Source organism: Amblyraja radiata, chromosome 19 (genome assembly GCF_010909765.2).
Source record: "Amblyraja radiata isolate CabotCenter1 chromosome 19, sAmbRad1.1.pri, whole genome shotgun sequence".
Lineage (NCBI taxonomy): Eukaryota > Metazoa > Chordata > Chondrichthyes > Rajiformes > Rajidae > Amblyraja > Amblyraja radiata.
In genome coordinates, this window is record NC_045974.1 from 7054138 (window position 1) to 7075758 (window position 21621).

Consider the following 21621-nt stretch of genomic DNA (forward strand, 5'->3'; position numbering starts at 1 on the left):
TTTCCTTCAGGGTTTCGGCCCGAAATGTTGCCTATTTCCTTCAGGGTTTCGGCCCGAAACGTTGCCTATTTCCTTCAGGGTTTCGGCCCGAAACGTTGCCTATTTCCTTCAGGGTTTCGGCCCGAAACGTTGCCTATTTCCTTCAGGGTTTCGGCCCGAAACGTTGCCTATTTCCTTCAGGGTTTCGGCCCGAAACGTTGCCTATTTCCTTCAGGGTTTCGGCCCGAAACGTTGCCTATTTCCTTCAGGGTTTCGGCCCGAAACCTTGCCTATTTCCTTCAGGGTTTCGGCCCGAAACGTTGCCTATTTCCTTCAGGGTTTCGGCCCGAAACGTTGCCTATTTCCTTCAGGGTTTCGGCCCGAAACGTTGCCTATTTCCTTCACTTCATAGATGCTGCTGCACCCGCTGAGTTTCTCCAGCACTTTTGTCTACCTTCGATTTTCCAGCATCTGCAGTTCCTTCTTAAACATATTGAGATGTTTGATGAGTGGCTGCACACGTTGAACAGAGGGGGCCCGGTAAAGTGGCGATCTCTCTCTCTCTCTCTCTCTCTGCCCTGCACTCTGGTAATGGTCTCACAGGAGCGACTCGCAGGTGCTCACATTCGCCAGAGCATGCACATGCGTGGGGTCGGGGGGAATTCTTGCCCGCCAATAGCCAGGGTCTTCCCAAAGCTCGGGGAAGGCCTGGGACCGTCGTGAGAGCGCGGCTCTTAGGGATCGCGCCTCTTTTGTGGCGATGAGTGGGAGAGAAGTGATGACGTCACGAGCCCTTCTGCCCCCCCAGCGCATGGGGGGCCACGGTGGCGCAGGGGTAGAGTTGCTGCCTCACAGGGCCAGAGACCCCTGCTTCGATCCTGACTACAGGGGCTGTGGTCTGAAGTACAGAGTTTGTACCTTCTCCACGTGACCGTATGGGTTTCCCCCTAATGCTCCGGTTTCCTCCCACACTCCAAAGACCTACACTTTTGTCGGCTAAATTTGCTTCGATAAAAACTGTAAATTGGTCCTAGTGTGTAGGATATTGCGTGTGTATGCAGACGTGGTGGGCTGAAGGGCCTGTTTCCACGCTGTATCTCTAAAGTCTGAAGTCTAAAGAGAGCATTGGTAGCATGGGGGGGGGGTGCATGGTTTTGGGTACATCCATAATAGAAACATAGAAACATAGAAAATAGGTGCAGGAGTAGGCCATTCGGCCCTTCGAGCCTGCACCGCCATTCAATATGATCATGGCTGATCATCCAACTCAGTATCCCATCCCTGCCTTCTCTCCATTCCCCCTGATCCCTTTAGCCACAAGGGCCACATCTAATTCCCTCTTAAATATAGCCAATGAACTGTGGCCTCAACTACCTTCTGTGGCAGAGAATTCCACAGATTCACCACTCTCTCTGTAAAAAATGATTTTCTCATCTCGGTCCTAAAAGACTTCCCTCTTATCCTTAAACTGTGACCCCTAGTTCTGGGTTTCCCCAACATCGGGAATAATCTTCCTGCATCTAGCCTGTCCAACCCCTTAAGAATTTTGTTTCTAGAAGATCCCCCCTCAATCTTCTAGATCCCCCCTCAATCTTCTAATGATCAAGATCCTACTGTGGCCATCTGAAACTAAACGACACGCTCAACATTTCAGCTCTTTCACTGAAAATTCAGCCCTTGTAAAACAAGTAAAACAGTTTAGATTATTGGAACTCTTTCCCCCCTGCTTTCTCTATGATAGGATCAGCTAAATCCATTTCGCGAAAACACACAGTAGTGTTTACAGCTTCCGAGAATATTTCCCAGAATGTGGAACAGTGCAGCACACGAACATGCCCTTTGTGCCGTGATGTCTGTGCCGAACATGATGCCAAATTCAACTAAATCCTTCTGACTGCATATGATCCACATCACTCCATTCCCTGCATATTTGTATGTCTATCTAAAAACGTTTACCACTGTATCTGCTTCCACCACAACCCCCTGCCAGCGTGTTGAAGACATCTACTGCTCTCTGCGTAATTCAGCATTGTCCCGTACATCTCCGTTCAACTCTCCCCCTTCTTACCTTGCACCTTTGCCCCAATTAGCATGGTCACCCTGGCAAAGTGGTTCTGACCCTCCACCTTGTCTAAACCGAACTGAAACGGAGCTGGATTGCATCTCTGCCTCTCGTCATTTTATAAGCTATCAGATCCTCGCACAGGACACCAACGATTGGTGGCGTTGCGGAGATTGAAGAAGGTTGTCAAAGGACCCAGCAGTACGTGCGTACATCGGTTACAGACGTGGGCAGAGAAATGGCGGCTGCAGTTTAGTGTGGCCACGTGTGTGGCGGGTTTGCACTCTGGCATGCCCAACGCAAGGGGAAAGTGTACCCGTTCATGGCAGGGGCCTCAACAGCAATGATGTGCAGAAGGATCTCGGAGTCCTTATTGAAACATAAAAGATTGTTAAGGGTTTGGACACGCTAGAGGCAGGAAACATGTTACCGATGTTGGGGGAGTCCTGAACCAGGGGCCACAGTTCAAGAACAAGGGGTAAGCCATTTAGACGAGGAAACACTTTTTCTCACAGAGAGTTGTGAGTGTGGAATTCTCTGCCTCAGAGGGCAGTGAAGGCCGGTTCTCTGGATGCTTTCAAGAGAGAGCTGGATAGGGCTCTTAAAAATAGCGGAGTCTGGGGATATGGGGAAAAGGCAGGAACGGGGTACTGTTTGGGGATGATCAGCCATGATCACATTAGATGGCGGTGCTGGCTTGAAGGGCCAAATGGCCTACTCCTGCACCTATTGTCTATTGTCTATTGTCGAGGTTCATTGAAGGTAGCCACACAAGGAGATGGAATGGTAAAGAAGGCTTTTTGATATGCCTGCCTTCATCGGTCAGGATACTGAGTATAAGAGTCAGGACGTCACGTTTTCGAGCACTGGGTGTAGTTCTGATCTCCCCATTCCAGGGAGAATGGTGGCTTTGGAGAGGGTGCAGACGAGCTCACCAAAATGCTGCCTCGGAGGGTATGAGCTTTAAGGAGAGCTTGGACAAACTTGGATTGTTTTCTTAAGAGAGTCAGACATTGCGGGAGACCTCATAGAAATATATAAAACTATGAGAGGCATACATAGGATAGACAGCGTGGATATGCTAAAGACTAGAGGTCTCTTTAAGGTGAGATGCGGTTGTGGCTGCATCAGAACATGCCGCTCATAAGTTCATAAGTTATAGAAACAGAATGAGGCCATTCGGCCCATCAAGTCTACACTGCCACTCAATCATGGCAGATCTATTTTTCCCACTCAACCCCATTCTCCTGCCTTCGGCCCTGTAACCCCTGACACCCGTATTAATCATGAAAGATAGATAGATCAGAGGCGTTTAAGAGGCTTATGGATAGACTCGTGGCTGTGCAGGGATATGGATCAGGAGCAGACAGAGGAGATGAGTTATACCTGGCATCCTGGACACTGGACTCTTGTGCGGTTCCATATTCACTCTAAAACAGTGGGGACAGATTAACCATTGAGTAGATTTTGTATGTGGATCCTCACCTTTCAATGACGTAAAGATGTCCTAATGTGGCACCGTGGAGGATGTTGGTGGAGGTCTGTGGATTTGTGGGTCACGATAATGGTGTTTTGTGATATTGCAATGGAGAAAACTCAACGTAAAATAACGCCTCTACTCATTCCCCTGTGGTAGAGTTGCTGCCTCACAGCGCCAGGGACCTGGGTTCGATCCTGACCAGGGGTGCTGTCTGTAAGGATTTTGTACATTCTCCCGATGGACTGCGTGGGTTTTCTCCGGGTGCTCCGGTTTCCTCCCACACTCCAAAGGCGTACAGTTCTGTAGGTTACTTGGCTTGGTGTGATTGTAAATTGTCCCTTGCGTGCGTGGGATAATGTTGGTGTGCGGATTCGCGCTGTGTATCTAAGCTAAACTTAACCGAGCTCCTGTAATGAGTGGGTCAAAGGCAGCGGGTACATTAACAACAGCTTTTATTTGTCGAATGGGGAGCGACGGTGGTTGTTTTGGCCGCAGGTGAATTTTCTTGAGGAGAGGTTGTCTCCAGAGCTCTTCACTGAAGAGGAGCTGCAGGTTGGTGGCGACTGATATGTGGCTTTGGGAGGGAGGGAGGGAGGGAGGGAGGGAGGGAGGGAGGGAGGGGGAGGGAGGGAGGGAGGGAGGGAGGGAGGGAGGGAGGGAGGGAGGGAGGGACGGAGGGAGGGAGAGAGTGAGGGAGGGAGGGAGGGAGGAGGGAGGGAGGGAGGGAGGGAGGGAGGGAGGGAGTTAGCGCAGTAGGAAAGACGAGAAGAACGTGAAAGGGAAAATGAGCAGGAAACAAGACGGGGGCAGGACAGAGCAGAAACTCAGGAAGATCAGCTGGAGGAGGAAGTGAAAGAGAATGGGCAGGAGAACAGGAGCAAATACCTGGATGAGCTGCTGCTTCAGCTTTTGCATTTCCGAGATGTTGAGCTCGCTGAAGAGGTCGGAGACGAGGGCGGGGTTGTCGGTCTTCCTGCCGGCCGGCCGGTAGTCACTCTGGAGTTTGACCAGGGAGCCGTGGATGTGGCCGTTGACCTTGTCGTCGTTGTTGGGCTCGCCGCCCCCGTCCTCGGGGAACTTGAGCCCGTCCACGGCGATGTTGATGTGGGTGTTGTACATGCTGTCGCTCATGTTGATGTACTGCGACAGCTCCTTGCGCAGGTTGTTCTTCTGCTCCCGCTCGTTCTTCAGTGTCTCCAGCGCCTCCTCCAGCTGGTGCTCGGCGATCTCCTTCAGCCGGATGGCGTCCTCCAGCTGGCTGTTGAGCAGCACCGTCTCCTCCTCCAGCCGCTTGATCTCGTGCTTGAGACCCTCGTATTCCACCTGGGGGGCCGGACAGAAGACGAAACATTTAGACTCGAGCCCCCCTCGCCTTTGCAATTCGCCCGTCTATCCGCAACGGCCGGGCTTCGAGGAGCAACTCCTCCTTGATATGAGTGAGTACTGGCTTGACGTTGGGGAAACTGCTTTAGCTTCTCCAACGCACAAGATACCGTTGGAGGTGTCACCGGGCAGACGGTGGGTTGAGTTGGCACTCAAACCAATATCGTCAGCTTAACAGGGGTGTGGGTGGGCATCCCACTGCCAGGCTGTGAGCTGGTCTATCACACCTGGGGCAGGTGCACAGACTGGTTCTCCCAGCTTTACTCCTTCTCTGCAAAGATGTCCATGCAGGTCAACATTGTGCCAGTAGGCAGCAGCACATGAAGCCGTGCTGGAACCACTTACATTGTCCCAGGTTCCCCCTGATACACCTTGCCTCAGCTATAATGTGCTGGAATCTGATGCTCTCAATCACCATTGATGTTCATGTGGGGCCAGATACTGCCTTGGTTCTTGGTTTCTTGGTCCTCCAAAATATTCCAAATGGAATTTAAACTGGAGGTGGTGAAGGGAGGGCTTAAGCCAGAAAGGGTTATTGGGAAGAAAGAGCTACTTTAAATTTAGTTGCATCTGGTTGGGTAACTATAGTTGGGTGGAGATTATTCCATGCTTTAATTGTGCGGGGGAAGAACGAATTGCTGTACACATCTGTCTTTGTAGCTGGGATCACAAATTGGATCGAATGCCCTCGTCTGCTCCTAATTGGTTTGGGTTTGGTGTAGGTCTTGTAATCTATGTCGAGCTAACCATTGACTCCTTGGACCAAGGAAGCTCACATGGATAATCCCACCTGCTCCGGCTGCGATATCTGGTGAATGGTTTTCACCATTCCACAGCAGCATAATTCAGCCAAGGTCTAATGCTAGGAGCATGGCTTCACATGGATAATGCTGCTACTGGGATAGATACTGTCAGAGATCGGCCGTGTCAAGGCAAGGGAGTGATTTATCTATTATCTTGGTGTAGATGGAGGATGTGACCTGGACACTGGTTTCAACACTACACCTTTTTCTTTCCTATTGTCGATTTCCAAAATGTAACCCACTCGACTGCACTTTTTCTTAGAAATAGGTTGCAATGACTATATGGTTTTGAGGATTTATTATAATTCATCTTTAAATCTCATTTTCAAGCCTTGAAATCATAAACTTGAATTTGTTTCTCCTATTGCTGAATGAAATAATGGGATCTCTCAGTCTCTCTATCTCCCTCTCTCTCCGTATCTCTAAGTCTCTCTACCTCACTCCGTCTCCCTCTGTCTTTCAGTCTCTATCTCACAGTCTCTCTTTCTCTCTCTTTATTACATTCTCTTGGTCTCACTATCTCTTTCTCCCTATCTCCTTCCTTCTCTCTCCCTCTCTCTCTATATATATCCCACTCTATATCTCACTCTCTCTCCTACTCCCCCCTCTCTATCTCGCTCTGCCCACCTCTCTATCTCATTCTCTCTACCACCCTCTCTCTCTCTCTCCCAATCTCACCCTCTTTCTCTCCCTCCCTCTCTCTCTCTCCCTCCCTCTCTCCCTGTCAATAGGCAATAGACAATAGGTGCAGGAGTAGGCCATTCGGCCCTTCGAGCCAGCATCGCCATTCAATGTGATCATGGCTGATCATCCCCAACCAGTACCCCGTTCCTGCCTTCTCCCCATATCCCCTGACTGCTATTTTTAAGAGCCCTATCTAGCTCTCTCTTGAAAGCATCCAGAGAACCTGCCTCCACCGCCCTCTGAGGCAGAGAATTCCACAGACTCACCACTCTCTGTGAGAAAAAGTGTTTCCTCGTCTCTGTTCTAAATGGCTTACTCCTTATTCTTAAACTGTGGCCCCTGGTTCTGGACTCCCCCAACATCGGGAACTCTCTATGTCCCTCTCTATCTCATTCTCTCTATCCCCCACTCTCTCCCTTTTTCTCTCTCCTGCTCTCTCACCATCTCCCCCTCTCTCTACCTACGAATATCACTGTACCTTAATTGGTACTCGTGTCAATAAAACACCATCTCTCTGCATCTGCCATTTTATTTTCTCTTTATTTTGGGGAAGTCAGTATAAGTAGCAGACGGGCATGTAGATTGAGCATCGATGGAGTACAAGCTGGGAACCAGGTCTCGCTCCCTGCCACACTCAGCCAGAAGGGTGCTGATCCCTCCTCTTGTGTTGTATGTACAAAGTCACCAGCCCTAAGGTCAACCCACCGACCATAGTCATGCACAACACAAACGTTATAAAGCCTGGTCACGGTGAATGATCATTTTCACATGTCCCACAAGCTGCGGCTACTACGCACATGAACATAACCAGCCAGGAAACGGAAAATTAAAACGCATTCATTAATTTGAAAAGAAAACTGGAGAAATGATTGCATGAGTAACATTCAGAAATTATGAGGTGTTCTTTCACCCCCCCCCCCCCCCCCCCTCCCCCCGGGGGAGTAAGGTTGGTTATCTTTTACGGTGCAGGACACAAAAGACAACTAAAGCAGATGATTAGCGGACTTATTGACAGTCTAGGGTTACTTTAAGAGAAGTCCTGCTGCAGAGATGAACTGCAGCAATCTCAACTTCATCCGACATCTGCCCTGTGCTTATGTGGGGACTTGAGTCTCTTTCACTTCTCAAGGGAAAGCTCAGTACTTTTTCCCAATGGTGAGAAAAATGGGAGCGACTCCACAAACGTCGACATTTACCGCAGAAATTTGCGAAAATAAATTGGTTTAAAAAAATTAAAAAAAAAGTAGATTAATTTTCTTTGCAAGTGTATTTTCCCAGAAAGGATTTATCAGTGGAACACACTTGGTCAAAAACTGCGGTACGCCTGCAAAGACCTTTCCATAATGGAGCGTGTTCTCCGACAAAGAGTTCCCTTCCTATTCACCTCCAAAGGAGGGGGGGGGGGGTAAAAGAGAAGAATGCTGGGTGGAAAGGAGGGATCTCTGGCATCCAGGGAAATGAGGATGTGGGCGGGAGGAGGTGAGATCACATATCGATAGCTCAATGAAGGGGGCAGCAAGAATTCAGCGGTGTAGGTAAACTAGCAAAGCTGTGTTAGTGATCGGGCATTCATCAACAATCTCCAGTTCACATCCAGATTAAATAAGCGCCATACACATATCTGCAGATATTAAACATCTAAACACTTTCTGCATCAAAGGAGTAGGCCTGACTCCAAGGAAGGAGGGACATGGGGGGACACACGGTGATGTTTGTGGCCTCATAAATATTGCCGTTAAATAAACTATTTCCAATGTATTGAACTTTTTTTAAATGAAGCAATAAATGGGGAGGAGGGAATACAAAGTAGGAAAGCCAACCCTGCTCACACTGATCCATGCTGTTATTGGAGTGGTGTATGGATCATTGTTCAGATTGAGGTGGGTGATATGTGTGGTATTCTTTTCAGACAAGAATGGCATTGAAGTCACCTATACCTTAGCCCGACCATAACCTAGCAGTTCAGAAGGCACTTGCCAACTCTACAACCACACTAGGTCAGCTAAGGTTTCCAAGGATGACTGGACGTGGCAATACAGGTCAAGAGGGGACCATTGTGTCTTTCAGATCCATGCCGCCATTTGAAAGGATTGTGGCTAATCTGACATCCATGCCCATCATTTTAAATTATGTCTATTTACCACTGTCAACTAACAGTCTGAAGAAGGATATCGACCCGAAACGTCGCCCATTTCTTCTCTCCAGAGATGCTGCTTGTCCCGCTGAGTTACTCCAGCATTTTGTGACTACCCTCTACCATTTTAATACTATTCTTTATACACGTTTAGTTTAGTTTATTGTCACGTGTACTGAGGTACAGTGTAAGCTTTTTGGTGCGTGCTATCCAGTCAGCGGAAAGGCAATACATGATTACACAGCCGTCCACAGTGTACAGATACATGATGAATGGAATAATGTCTAGTGCAAGATAAAGTTGAGTAAAGTCTGATTAAAGATAGTCCCAGGGTCTCGAATGAGGAAGATGGCAGCTCAGGACCGCACTCTAGTTATTGATAGGATGGTTCAGTTGCCTGTTGACAGCTGGGAAGAAACTACTTGTGAACAAATAATCTGTCTATACTCTCAACTGGTGACGGATACCTAAAAAGGGGGGGAAGGAATTCATTCTCAAAACCTCTTTGGAGACATTTGGGATTCTTTTGATTCATGATTAATGAATCAAATTACTGACCATCTCGCGGTCTAGGCATAAGCTCAGGGGCCACCGTGCCTTTGCGGTTGCAGCTCCTAGACTGTGGGACAGCATCCCTCTTCCCATCAGAACTGCCCCCTCCATCGACTCCTTTAAGTCGAGACTTAAAACTCACCTCTACTCCCAAGCCTTTCTTGACGTCCTCTGAGCGAGGGCCAAGTGTATGTAGTGATGTTTGTATTTAATCTACGAACCAATGTTGTATAACGTTAGTACCTCCTCCAATGTAAAGCACTTTGGTCAACGAGAGTTGTTTTTTAAATGTGCTATAGAAATAAAAGTGACTTGACTTGACTTGACTTGATTAAGGATAAAATGCCGAATATTGGCTTGGCTGCCACTGCCTGGGTTTCATTTCCATTGAAGTCAACAGTTAGGCAAGACCAGAGAAATGTTTAGGAGTTGGGCTCTTGATGTAGTGTCTCGCTGTATCACAAATGCAAATCCCCACCCCCCCCCCAGTCCTCTACGTGCAGGTCGGATATTCATAGAATTTTTGAATTTTACGAATATGAAAAGTGACCTTCCATTGGGATGTTTTTGGAAATATTTCAATATTTTTGGAGCTCGTGATCTTTTGGTGAAAGTTCCACTTCTGGAGCTACTGGCTCGACTCTCTCCGTCAAGCTAAATCCCTACAGTTAATCGTCAGTCCGCCAGCTTGAAGTGAAGGGCAAGCCCCCTCCCACAGCAGCGTACAACAAGCACAGTGCATCGCCTACCAACAAGCCTGCTGCCCTAGTGATGTCACTCACACTTTTCCCCACGGACAGATAGAGTGCAATGACCTGCATCAGAAGAGGACGGAGTTAGCAACTTGCAAGAGAGAAGATGCACATTTCATATCACAACAATACAACAGCAAAAAAAAAATGGTAACAAGACCCGTAAACACATTTAAAGAAGGGTGACAGAACATCTGACAACAACAATCGTGTTCTCTCTTCACACACAGTTTATGATTTCTCAATTCACAACACATAAAACGTTAAGGTCGTATTTTTTTTATCTTGGCCAAAGGCTTCTCCTGAACATCCCTCAGTTTACTCTGTTGCAAGACAGGGTCATCGGGAGTGTGGACGCTGCCCAAAGGCAAAATGTTAAAGTAATGATTTGGAATTAATTGCCAAAACGACTGTGTTAATTATTCACCCACGTGATGGGAATGAAATATGGAGAGATTAGATCCATGTCCTAGAATTAAATCAATATTGTGAGAAAGCAAGTTGGATGTTAAGGGGGGGGGGGGGGGGGGGGGGGGGGGGGGGGGGTAGAACAATGATTCCTTCCATTTATCTGGCAATTTCAGTGAAATCTGGGTAAATTGTGTTCTGGTTTATGCTGAGTTACATAACAGGTAGACGTGGTGTATGTGGTATTAAAAGAGTTCAGCCTGATGACCACTGGCACAAGGTATTTCACTGATTTCTGTCACCATCTAGAGTCTTAGAGACTTTCAGCGTGGAAACAGGCCCTTCGGCCCAACATGCCCACACCGGCCAACATGTCCAATCTACGCTAGTCCCACCTGCCTGCATTTGGCCCGTATCCCTCTAAACATGTCCGATCCATGTACCTTTCCGATAGTACCTGCCTCAACTACCTCCTCATTCCATACACCCACCACCCTTTGTGTAAAAAAGTTACCACTCAGATTCCTATTAAATCCCCCCCCCCCCTCCCCCCTCGCCTTAAACCTATGTCCTTGAGTTCTCGATTCCCCTCCTTGGCAAACTCACTTGAAGTTCACTGGAGCACCGGTTGACAAGAATGCAACAGACATGCAGAGCACAATGTCAAACCTACTTGTGATTAGAACAAGATAACAACCTGTTCTTAAGTCTAAAGAAGGGTCCTGACCAGAGACATCACCTATCCATTTTCTCCAGAGATACTGCCTGACCCGCTGGGTTACTCCGACATTTGGTGCCAAACTTTTTCTTAAGCTTTTATTCACAAAAAATAAATATTTTTCTTGACTCCTTTTCCCTCGCCTGCGCCCATTTGATGTTTATTCCATCTCCGCCTATTCATCTTTCTTTAGCGCTTTCCACCATTGTCAATCCACTGAAGATATGGGCAATGTTTTCCTGTGAAGCCCATCCATCCCCAAACCCAGTCAGAGCTGCGCCCAGCACCAGATGCTCCAATTCTGCCGATTATTGATCGATATTGATCCAGTTGGAATTTTTGCCTGGTGTTTTGTAATCAATGGATGCCACTGCCTAGAGGTCGGGCTGAGATGAGGACAGTATACGCCACGTCAAATATATATAGTGAACTAAAGGATATTTGAAATTTGACATTGAGGTCCCAGGGTGCAAATACTTCTTGGCAATAATAGAAAATTGGACCATGGTGAACTGGGAGTTTGTGTTACTGGATTGATGTTAATGGAAATGACAGCTGGCAGTGGGGCAGGTCACCTGTTGCTGTTCTGCCTCTATTTTAAAACAATCGCCTTTTAATCTCTCGGGGTATTTAGTCTTTAACAGTTCAGGGGCGGCATGGTGGTGCAGCGGTAGAGTTGCTGCCTTGCAGCGCCAGCGACCCGGGTTTGATCCGGAATACGGGTGCTGCCTGTACACGGTTTTGTACGTTCTCCACATGACCACGTGGGTTTTCTCCGGGTGCTCCCAATGTTGGGCGAGTCCTGAACCAGGGGCCACAGTCTTAGAATAAAGGGGAGGCCATTTAAGACTGAGGTGAGAAAAAAACTTTTTCACCCAGAGAGTTGTGAATTTGTGGAATTCCCTGCCACAGAGGGCAGTGGAGGCCAAATCACTGGATGGATTTAAGAGAGAGTTAGATCGAGCTCTAGGGGCTAGTGGAGTCAAGGGATATGGGGAGAAGGCAGGCACGGGTTATTGATTGGGGACGATCAGCCATGATCACAATGAATGGCGGTGCTGGTTCGAAGGGCCGAATGGCCTCTTCCTGCACCTATCTTCTATGTTTCTATGTATCTATGCTCCGGTTTCCTCCCACACTCCACAGACGTACGGGTTTGTAGACTAACTGGTTTGGTAAAATTGTAACTTGTCCCTAGTGTGTGTGTGTAGGATAGTATTAATGTGCGGGGATCGCTGGTCGGCACGGACTCGGTGGGCCGAAGGGCCTGTTTCTGCGCTGTATCTCTAAACTAAACTAAACTTTGTCCCTGAATTGCTTTGAGGAATCAGACAACAACATGAAGCAAGTTAAAGTGAGTGCATCCAATGGCAGCTGTGATGTCAATGAGAGGGAGGTTAGCAAATAGAAGCTTGGAGTTCTGAAGTGTTATTGTTTGTCTGAAAGGAGACGGGATCTCGAGATCCTGTCATTCACTTGTTGCTTGCTTGTTTATCAGGTCAGGAACTTGGCTAACATTTGAACATCTCTCCCACTGTTTCATTGCGTTGGGATTTATACAGCACGCGTAGTCTGATGGTTTCTTGGGATGATTAAAAGTGATCCTTTTTCTATTGCTTCATTCCAGGTTTTGTAGGTTAATTGTGAATTGTCCCAATGTGTGTAGGATAGTGTTAGTGTGCGGGGATCGCTGGTCGGGGTGGACTCGGTGGGCTGAAGGGCCTGTATCCGCACTGTATCTCAAAACTAAACTAAATGTGGGTGCGTGGGTTTAGGCATGAAGAGGGAGAAAAGACCAAGTGTGTTGGAAAGTCTTGTTGATTGGAGTAAAACTCCAATGATCCAGCAGTCTGGGACATTGATGGTGCTGGATAAACAGATTATCTGGTCTATCAGATGTTATTTCTATTAATGCCCCAAACACTTTTACCTCACTTTAATATTGAACGACCAGCTTTATCAACTACCAGCAAACCAGGTAAGTTTAAAGGTAAAGGGCCTGTCCCACTGTACGCGCTAATTCAAGAGCTCTCCCGAGTTAAAAAAAAAAAATCAAACTCGTGGTAAGCACGTAGAATGTACGTAGCGGGTACGTCGGAGCTCGGGACGTCTCTGAGTGGCTCGTAACGCTAACGGTAGGTACTCGGGAAAGCTCGTGAAGACTCATGAAGATTTTTCAACATGTTGAAAAATGTCCACGAGAGCCCCGAGTAGCTACGAGCGGCCATTACCGTAATTCTCCGAGTTCGAATCAGGGGAAACTCGGGAGAACTCTTGCATTAGCTCGTACAGTGGGACAGCCCCTTAAGAGTGGTGACCAGGGATCCAGTGAGTAGGATGAGAGAGTGAGGCAAAATGGTACCTGGTGGTACAGGTAAAGCATCGGGATTTACAAACTGTGTGGGAAGGAACTGCAGATGCTGGTTTAAACCGAAGGTAGACGCAAATTGCTGGAGTAACTCAACAGGGCAGGCAGCATCTCTGGAGAGAAGGACTGGGTGGCGTTTTGGGTCGTGATTGTATGAAGAAGGGTCTCGACCAGAAACTTCAACCATTGGTTCTCTCCAGAGATGCTGCCTGTCCCGCTGAGTTACTCCAGCTTTTTGTATCTGTCTGGGATTTACAATGTGTCGGATGGTGGATTATTGGAGTTTAACTGTGATGTGTTTCACAAATGTAAAACTGGGGAAAGGGGAGCAGCAAACTGTGCAGACAGATAATGTAAATGAGGCTGGAATCTTCTGATATTCATGGGGATATTCATGGGGTTTAACAAACCAAGCAGCTTCAAAGGAAGAAACTAAGAACTGCAGATGCTGGTTTATACCAAAGATAGACACAAAGTGCTGGAGCAACTTGCAGCCTGAAGAAGTGTCCCGACCCAAACTGTTCTTTTTTTCTCCAGTGATGCTGCCTGTCCCGCTGAGTTACGCCAGCACTTTGTGTCCATCTTCAGCTTGAAAGGAAGTTTAGTTTAGTTTAAAGGTACGACATGGAAACAAGGCCCTTCGGCCCATCCTCACCTCCACATCCAGGATCAGATGGGTCTCCATAGGAGGTGCTGCCTCATAAAAGGCAGCCAGCATCAAAGGCCCTGGCCACACTCTCATTTCACTCCCTGGTCTTTCCCACAACCATCAGGCTCATGAACAGCGCAAAACACTAACAATAAACTATGAACTACCTTGTCGAAACAAGGAACTGCAGATGCTGGTTCACAAAGGAAGACACAGAGTGCTGGAGTAACTCAACGGGTCAGGCAGCATCTCAGCAGAACATGGATAGGTGATGTTTCCATCTGAAGAAGGTTCCTGACCCAAAACGTCACCCATCCTTGGTCCCCTGAGATGGTGCCTGACCCACTGAGGTACTTCAGCTCTCTGTCTTCTTTTATGAATTGTCTTGGTTGCAACTAAGGACTTTGGGCTGTTTTGCACTAGCTTTAGGGTTATGAATGAATTGCTTTTTTTGTGTTTATTAGACGTTATATATGAACGTTGTATTTATGGGCCTCATGCAGCTGCAAGTAAGAATTTCATTGTTCCGTGGTCAGTACATATGACAATTAAACTAGACTCTCGAGTCACCTCACCCTGTCTCTTCCTTCAGAGTAGATTTTAACTGACTCAAAACCCAGCTGATCAATAGTGGTGAGATCTTGGAAGAGGTGGTGCCAAAGAGGTTGTGGGGTGTGAAATGCAAGAGAGAGCAAGCGAGAGAACGAGCGAGAGACCGAGATAGATAGATAGAGAGAGAGAGAGAGATAGATAGATAGAGCGAGAGAGAGAGAGTGAGTGTGTGTGTTCTAGGGCAAGGCGGTCTGAGGGTATTAAGATTTCCATCATTGAAAATTAAGATGACAAGGGACGTCATGGTGATGCAGCGGTAGAGTTGCTGCCTTACAGCGCCAGCTGTACTGTGGCTGAGAGGAGGGCGTTGCAGGGAATTATAAAAACTGCGCAGAACATTACAAACGCCCAACTGCCCTCCTTGGATGACATATATAGGGCCCGATGCTTGCGCCGGGCCACAAATATCAAGCAGGACACATCCCACCCTGCCAACCACCTTTTTACTCTGCTACCCTCTGGGAGGCGATTCAGGACTCTGAAGGCTTGCACCGGTAGACTAAAGAATAGTTTCTACCCATGTGCGATAAAAGAGCTAAATTCCAACAGAGAATGCTGGGGAAGCAAAATGTAATTCCAAGAAATGCCGCCAAATTCTTTTAAATTCTTTTAAATTCTTTTAAAACACCTATTTATTTTTTACTAATAAGTGTACATATGTGTCAATGGTTGTCGTGTTTGTATTTTTTTTTAACCGGAGGAGATGTAATGGAATTTCGTTGCACAGTATTGTGCAATGACAATAAACGTATTCATTCATTCATTCAGAGACCCGGGTTCCATCCTGACTACGGGTGCTTGTCTGTATGGAGTTCGCACGTTCTCCCCGTGACCCGTGTGGGTTTTCTCCGGGATCTCCGGTTTCCTCCCACACTCCAAAGGCGTTCAGGTTTGCAGGTTAATTGGTGGGGTATAAATTGTCCCTAGTGTGTGTGGATTAGTGTTGACGTGCAGGGATCGCTGGTCGGAGCAGACTCGAAGGGCCGACAGGCCTGTTTCTGCACTGTATCTCTAAACTGAACAAAACATTTTAGGGAAGAAACCACATAATGGAACAGGGGTTGGTAATATAATTGACAGCCATGAAGAATATTGATAGCAACATATTAATTATTATAGTCAGAATTACTGCAGCAACTCAATTAATCTCTCACTAAGTTACAGGGCCCGGAAGCAGGGACTGGAGAATTAGCAGTCAGCGTATTAAGTCCAAAAATCCTGCACTCATTAATTTTAAAGGGCTGCAGCTTCAGAATGCAGCATGTTTGGAACAAGAGACTATCTACATATTCACAGTCCCCTTAAGAATGGATAAAACACACAAAGGGGACTTTTGAAAAAAGTTCATTCTGACCTTGGGTTTCCACAAATTCCACGATATCCACAATTCAATTTGCATCCAGAGATGCAAGCCTTAAAACTACAGGCCTGAGCAGCAATAGCTTGATATGAGTGTATCAGTGCATCCTTTGGGAAAGGGTATAGCCCGGCATTTTGTCTAATGGACAGCAGTGAAGTTAACAGCAATCCCTGTTACAATGGAATAGATCAATAGACAATAGGTGCAGGAGTAGGCCATTCGGCCCTTCGAGCCAGCACTGCCATTCAATGTGATCATGGCTGATCATCCCCAATCAGTACCCAGTTCCTGCCTTCTCCCCATATCCCCTGACTCCACTATTTTTAAGAGCTCTCTCTTGAAAGCATCCAGAGAACCTGGCTCCACCACCCTCTGAGGCAGAGAATTCCACAGACTCACCACTCTCTGTGAGAAAAAGTTTTTCCTCGTCTCCGTTCTAAATGGCTTACTCCTTATTCTTAAACTGTGACCCCTGGTTCTGGACTCCCACAACGTCGGGAACATGTTTCCTGCCTCTAGTGTGTCCAAGACTCAGACAGCTCCTGAGTTGGAGTTTGTCAAACAGGGGCCAAAGACTGACATTTAGATATCACCCTGCCCTACCACAAGCTGGGATAGTACCCACACAAAATATTCAGAAATTAATTCGTTAAGACATACATTTGCAATACTTAATCACTAGACACCCTCTATTCATGCCAGAGAAAAGATCGAGTCAGTGATTTCTGGATTAAGTGATTTTTTTTTACACTGCCAAACATCACTGACACTGCAAATTTTTCATTTTCATTTTAGATTTCCATGCATTTTGAAATTATTTTAAAGAAACCTTTATTTTCCTTTCCTTTATTCTATCTTCAGAAGTTCTAGGAGCAGAATAAGGCCATTTAGCCCATCAAGCCTACTCCCCCATTCAATCATGGCTGACCTATCTTTCCCCCTCAACCCCATTCTCCTGCCTTCGCCCCATAACCTTTGACTCCCTTACACAATATACAGATTATTCTACTTAAAATATTATATCACCTTTTTTTAATAATAATAGACTAAAACTAGTAAAACATGAACAAGCCACTCTTCAGAGATGTGTTACTGAGTTTACTCCAGCAATTTGTGTCTGTCTTTACTCAAGTGGCCTATGCTTTTATTGCTGATTAAAGTACTTTCATAGCAAAAGGATTTGAGTATAGGAGCAGGGAGGTTCTACTGCAGTTGTACAGGGTCTTGGTGAGACCACACCTGGAGTATTGCGTACAGTTTTGGTCTCCAAATCTGAGGAAGGACATTATTGCCCTAGAGGGAGTACAGAGAAGGTTCACCAGACTGATTCCTGGGATGTCAGGACTGTCTTATGAAGAAAGACTGGATAGACTTGGTTTATACTCTCTAGAATTTAGGAGATTGAGAGGGGATCTTATAGAAACTTATAAAATTCTTAATGGGTTGGACAGGCTAGATGCAGGAAGATTGCTCCCGATGTTGGGGAAGTCCAGGACAAGGGGTCACAGCTTAAGGATAAGGGGGAAATCCTTTAAAACCGAGATGAGAATAACTTTTTTCACACAGAGAGTGGTGAATCTCTGGAACTCTCTGCCACAGAGGGTAGTCGAGGCCAGTACATTGGCTATATTTAAGAGGGAGTTAGATGTGGCCCTTGTGGCTAAGGGGATCAGGGGGTATGGAGAGAAGGCAAGTACGGGATACTGAGTTGGATGATCAGCCATGATCATATTGAATGGCGGTGCAGGCTTGAAGGGCCGAATGGCCTACTCCTGCACCTAATTTCTATGTTTCTATGTTAAAGGCAATGTTTGCAGTTAGTTTCGAGCTCCTGGAAATAAATAACACATTTTGTCTCTTTTCAAGGTAGCTACTGTTGGTATTTAAATTTCTTCTCAATTTCCTTTCCCGCTGCACAAAACTGAATCTCGGTCCTGTCTTATTTGCACTGAGCTGCCGGAAGAGAGCTATTGCATCAACAAATGCAACTACAATTTCAGGATATCCTTTGAACATGTGGCCCCCTGTCTGGTGAATACGTTATGGGAACAGAATTAGGCCATTCAGCCCATCAAGTCTACTCCGCCATTCAATCGTGGCTGATCTATCCTCCCCACTCAACCCCATTCTCCTGCCTTCTCCCAATAATGTTATATTTAATACACACCAACAAACCCTTCCACCCCCACAACCCCACCTATTGTGTGGAGGGGAAAAACTGACAGAGGAAATTATCAATTAACAATAAATTGTGGAGTGAATTGAGAATTTCTCAGAAGCAAAAATGTACTTTGTTTTCTGGCTAGACTTTAATTATATTCAATATGTTAATATGCAGCGATGAAAAATGAGCACTTTGGTTATCTTCCTTTAATAAGTGTACCTGATTGACGTGCTCAGGTTATGCACAAGGCCACTGCAGGCCTCGTCTAACGAGCAACCAATATTTGTTCAATTAAAAATAAGAGCAAAGAGTTCTCATCAAAGGCCTTATTCAGACATTCCTTCAAATCCCATCGCTGTCGTATATTCCACCTCATGCTAGAGTGGGACTCTGCTTAATTTTGCCTGAACCTATTCAACCATTAAAAAAAAATCACATCTTACTAGAACAAACTAATAGCCGACATACTTCATGAATGTAAAAAACGACTGAAAGATATCAGCGGTTTCCCCCTCACCTATCTGCATAATCCAAATTTCAAAACGAGATAACAGAAGCTCAGAAATTAATTAGGAGTATGGAATTAGGCCATTCGTCCCATCGAGTCTACTCTGCTGTTCAGTCATGGCTGATCTATCTTTCCCTCACAACCCCATACTCCTGCCTGCTATCCATAACCTTTGACACTATCACCGGTCAATCTCAACTTTAAAAATGCCCAATGACTTGGCCTCCACAGCCGTCTATAGCAATGAATTCCACACAGTTCAACGCTGAAGCAGTATAGATTTCTGCTTTGGGTAATTCATCTTGTAAAAATCTGTACTTTTAATTAGTTATAATTTCATATGTTTGAATAATTATAGTTTATTAAACCCTGTTGAATGCTCAGAACAAATGCCGTGCGTGATGCTTTCAGGATGAATAAATTGTAGGCCTTTATAAAACGGTACCTCTAGTCTGCCAGTTCACACACTCCACACCACTGCGATCCATGTAAGGTTTTTCTGCAAATGCTATGGACCTTTAACCTGCTAACTCTGTGATAAGTTGCAATTTATACAATGGGCAGGCTAAATACAGATACAGCATGACCTGACCAATGGACAATAGACAATAGGTGCAGGAGCAGGCCATTTGGCCCTTCGAGCCAGCACCGCCATTCAATGTGATCATGGCTGATCATCCCCAATCAGTACCCCGTTCCTGCCTTCTCCCCATATCTTCTGACTCCGCTATCTTTAAGAGCCCTATCTAGCTCTCTCTTGAAAGTATCCAGAGAACCTGCCTCCACCTCCCTCTGAGGCAGAGAATTCCACAGACTCACAACTCTCTGTGTGAAAAAGAATCAGGAAAAAGTTCACGAGAGAAACTGAAGTCTGGCTGTTTCACAGGCGGCACGGTGGCGCAGCAGTAGAATTGCCGCCTCACAGCGCCAGAGCCTTGGGTTGGATCCCGACTACGGGTGCTGTCTGTACGGAGTTTGTACGTTCTCTCCGTGACCTGCGTGGGTTTCCTCCGAGATCTTCGGATTCCTCCCACACTCCAAAGATGTGTAACTTTGCAGGTTAATTGGCCTGGTGTCAATGTAAACTGTCCCCCTCCATGTGTGTAGCATAGTGTTAGTGTGCGGGGATCGCTGGTCGGCGCGGGCTCGGCGGGCTGAAGGGCCTGTTTCCGCGCTGTAACTCTCACATAAACTAAACTATATCTGGACAGCAGTCAGTTACGACACTTGAGCCCGTTATGTGAGCTCTTTAGGAACGCATGGTCATTTTGTCTGTCAAAACGATTGTTGTGGCATTTGAATGCTTATTGTTCAGGTTGGTGGCAGCGTGCAATGAAACCCCCAGCTGCACCACATACCTGGTTTTGCTTGAGGGTTGAGACCAGCTTTTGCAGGGTGATGTTCTCCTCCTCCAGCTCCGTGTAGTCCTGCAGGAGCCGGCTCTCGCGGAATTTGTACTCACGGATCTCATCCTTCATTCGTATTCGCTGCAGATCCAGCGTTTCATTATTCTGAGGACGAAATAAGAAAGACAGTTTACAACACAGTGGGATCATCCAACCACAACCAGGGAGCAGCACTGAACTACCATCTCCATCTTTGATAACATAGAAAACAGGTGCAGGAGGAGGCCATTCGGCCCTTCGAGCCAGCACCGCCATTCATTGTGATCATGGCCTATCAATAACCCGTGCCTGCCTTCTCCCCATATCCCTTGATTCCACTAGCCCCTAGAGCTCTATCTAACTCTCCCTTAAATCCATCCACTGACTTGGCCTCCACTGTGGCAGGGAATTCCATAAATTCACAACTCTCTGGGTGAAAAAGTTTTTTTCTCACCACAGTCTTAAATGACCTCCCCTTTATTCTAAGACCCGCGGACTTTATCCTGGACCGGACTTTACCTTGCACTAAACGTTGTTCCCTTATCATGTATCTATCCACTGTAAATGGGTCGATTGTCTTTCTGTTGACTGGCCGGCATGCAACAAAAGCTTTTCACTGTACCTCGGTACACGTGACAATAAACTGAACTGTGTGAATATTGATTTCTCTAACTTCAAGTAACTCTTGCGTTCCTGCCTCTATCCCACCCCACCCAAGTCACACTAGCTTCAAAGACATATTGTTGTCCCATTGTCTGTAGCCCATCTTCACCCAGCCTACAGATAACAATGGCCCGTTTCCTTTATTGTCCTTACTTTTTTGTATATCTTTCATTCATTTGTTCTACACCGCTCTACATCACCGTCTATATCTCTCGTTTCCCTTTCCCCTGACACAGTCTGAAGTAGGATCTCGACCCGAAGCGTCGCCTATTTCCCCAAAGATGCTCCAAGAGACAGGTTTGGAGGGATATGGACCAAACGCGGGCAGGTGGGACTAGTGTAGCAGGGACATGTTGGGCAAGTTGGGCCGAAGGGCCTGTTTCCACGCTGTATCACTCTATGACTCTATGCTGTCTGACCCGCTGAGTTACTCCAGCATTTTGCATCTATCGTCGGTTTAAACCAACATCTGCTGTTCCTTCCTACACAAGACATAAAGATAGATGAGCTGCTTCAGTCAATGTCGTCAGCTCCTGCCCAGACTGAGGCAATGTCTTTGATAAACTTCCTTTCCGCTTTGGGAATTGTGGGATTACTCGGGGAACCAGCTAGCACTTTGCAGTTGCAGCTCCTAGACTGTGGAACAGCATCCCTCTTCCCATCAGAACTGCCCCCTCCATCGACTCCTTTAAGTCGAGACTTAAAACTCATCTCTACTCCCAAGCCTTTCTTGACGTCCTCTGAGGGAGGGCTGTATGTATGTAGTGATGTTTGTATTTAATCTATGAACCACTGTTGTATAACGTTAGTACCTCCTCCAATGTAAAGCACTTTGGCCAACGAGAGTTGTTTTTTAAATCTGCTATATAAATAAATGTGACTTGAGTTGACTTGTTCAGGCACCACAGAGTCTGCAGAAGGGTCCCATCCTGAAGGGTCTGCAGAAGGGTCCATCCA

At 46.6% G+C, this 21621-nt stretch overlaps 1 protein-coding gene across 1 annotated transcript in view; it reads right to left on the minus strand.

Moving 5' to 3' along the window:
• Positions 1-21621, minus strand: part of bicd1 (BICD cargo adaptor 1) — a 140905-nt gene that overhangs the window by 51753 nt on the left and 67531 nt on the right. Inside the window, exons 3-4 of the mRNA XM_033038371.1 lie at positions 19975-20127; positions 4407-4844 (exon numbers count right to left, since the gene is read on the minus strand). Of these exons, the coding sequence (XP_032894262.1) occupies positions 4407-4844; positions 19975-20127 (591 nt within the window). The remainder of the gene's footprint in view (positions 1-4406; positions 4845-19974; positions 20128-21621) is intronic.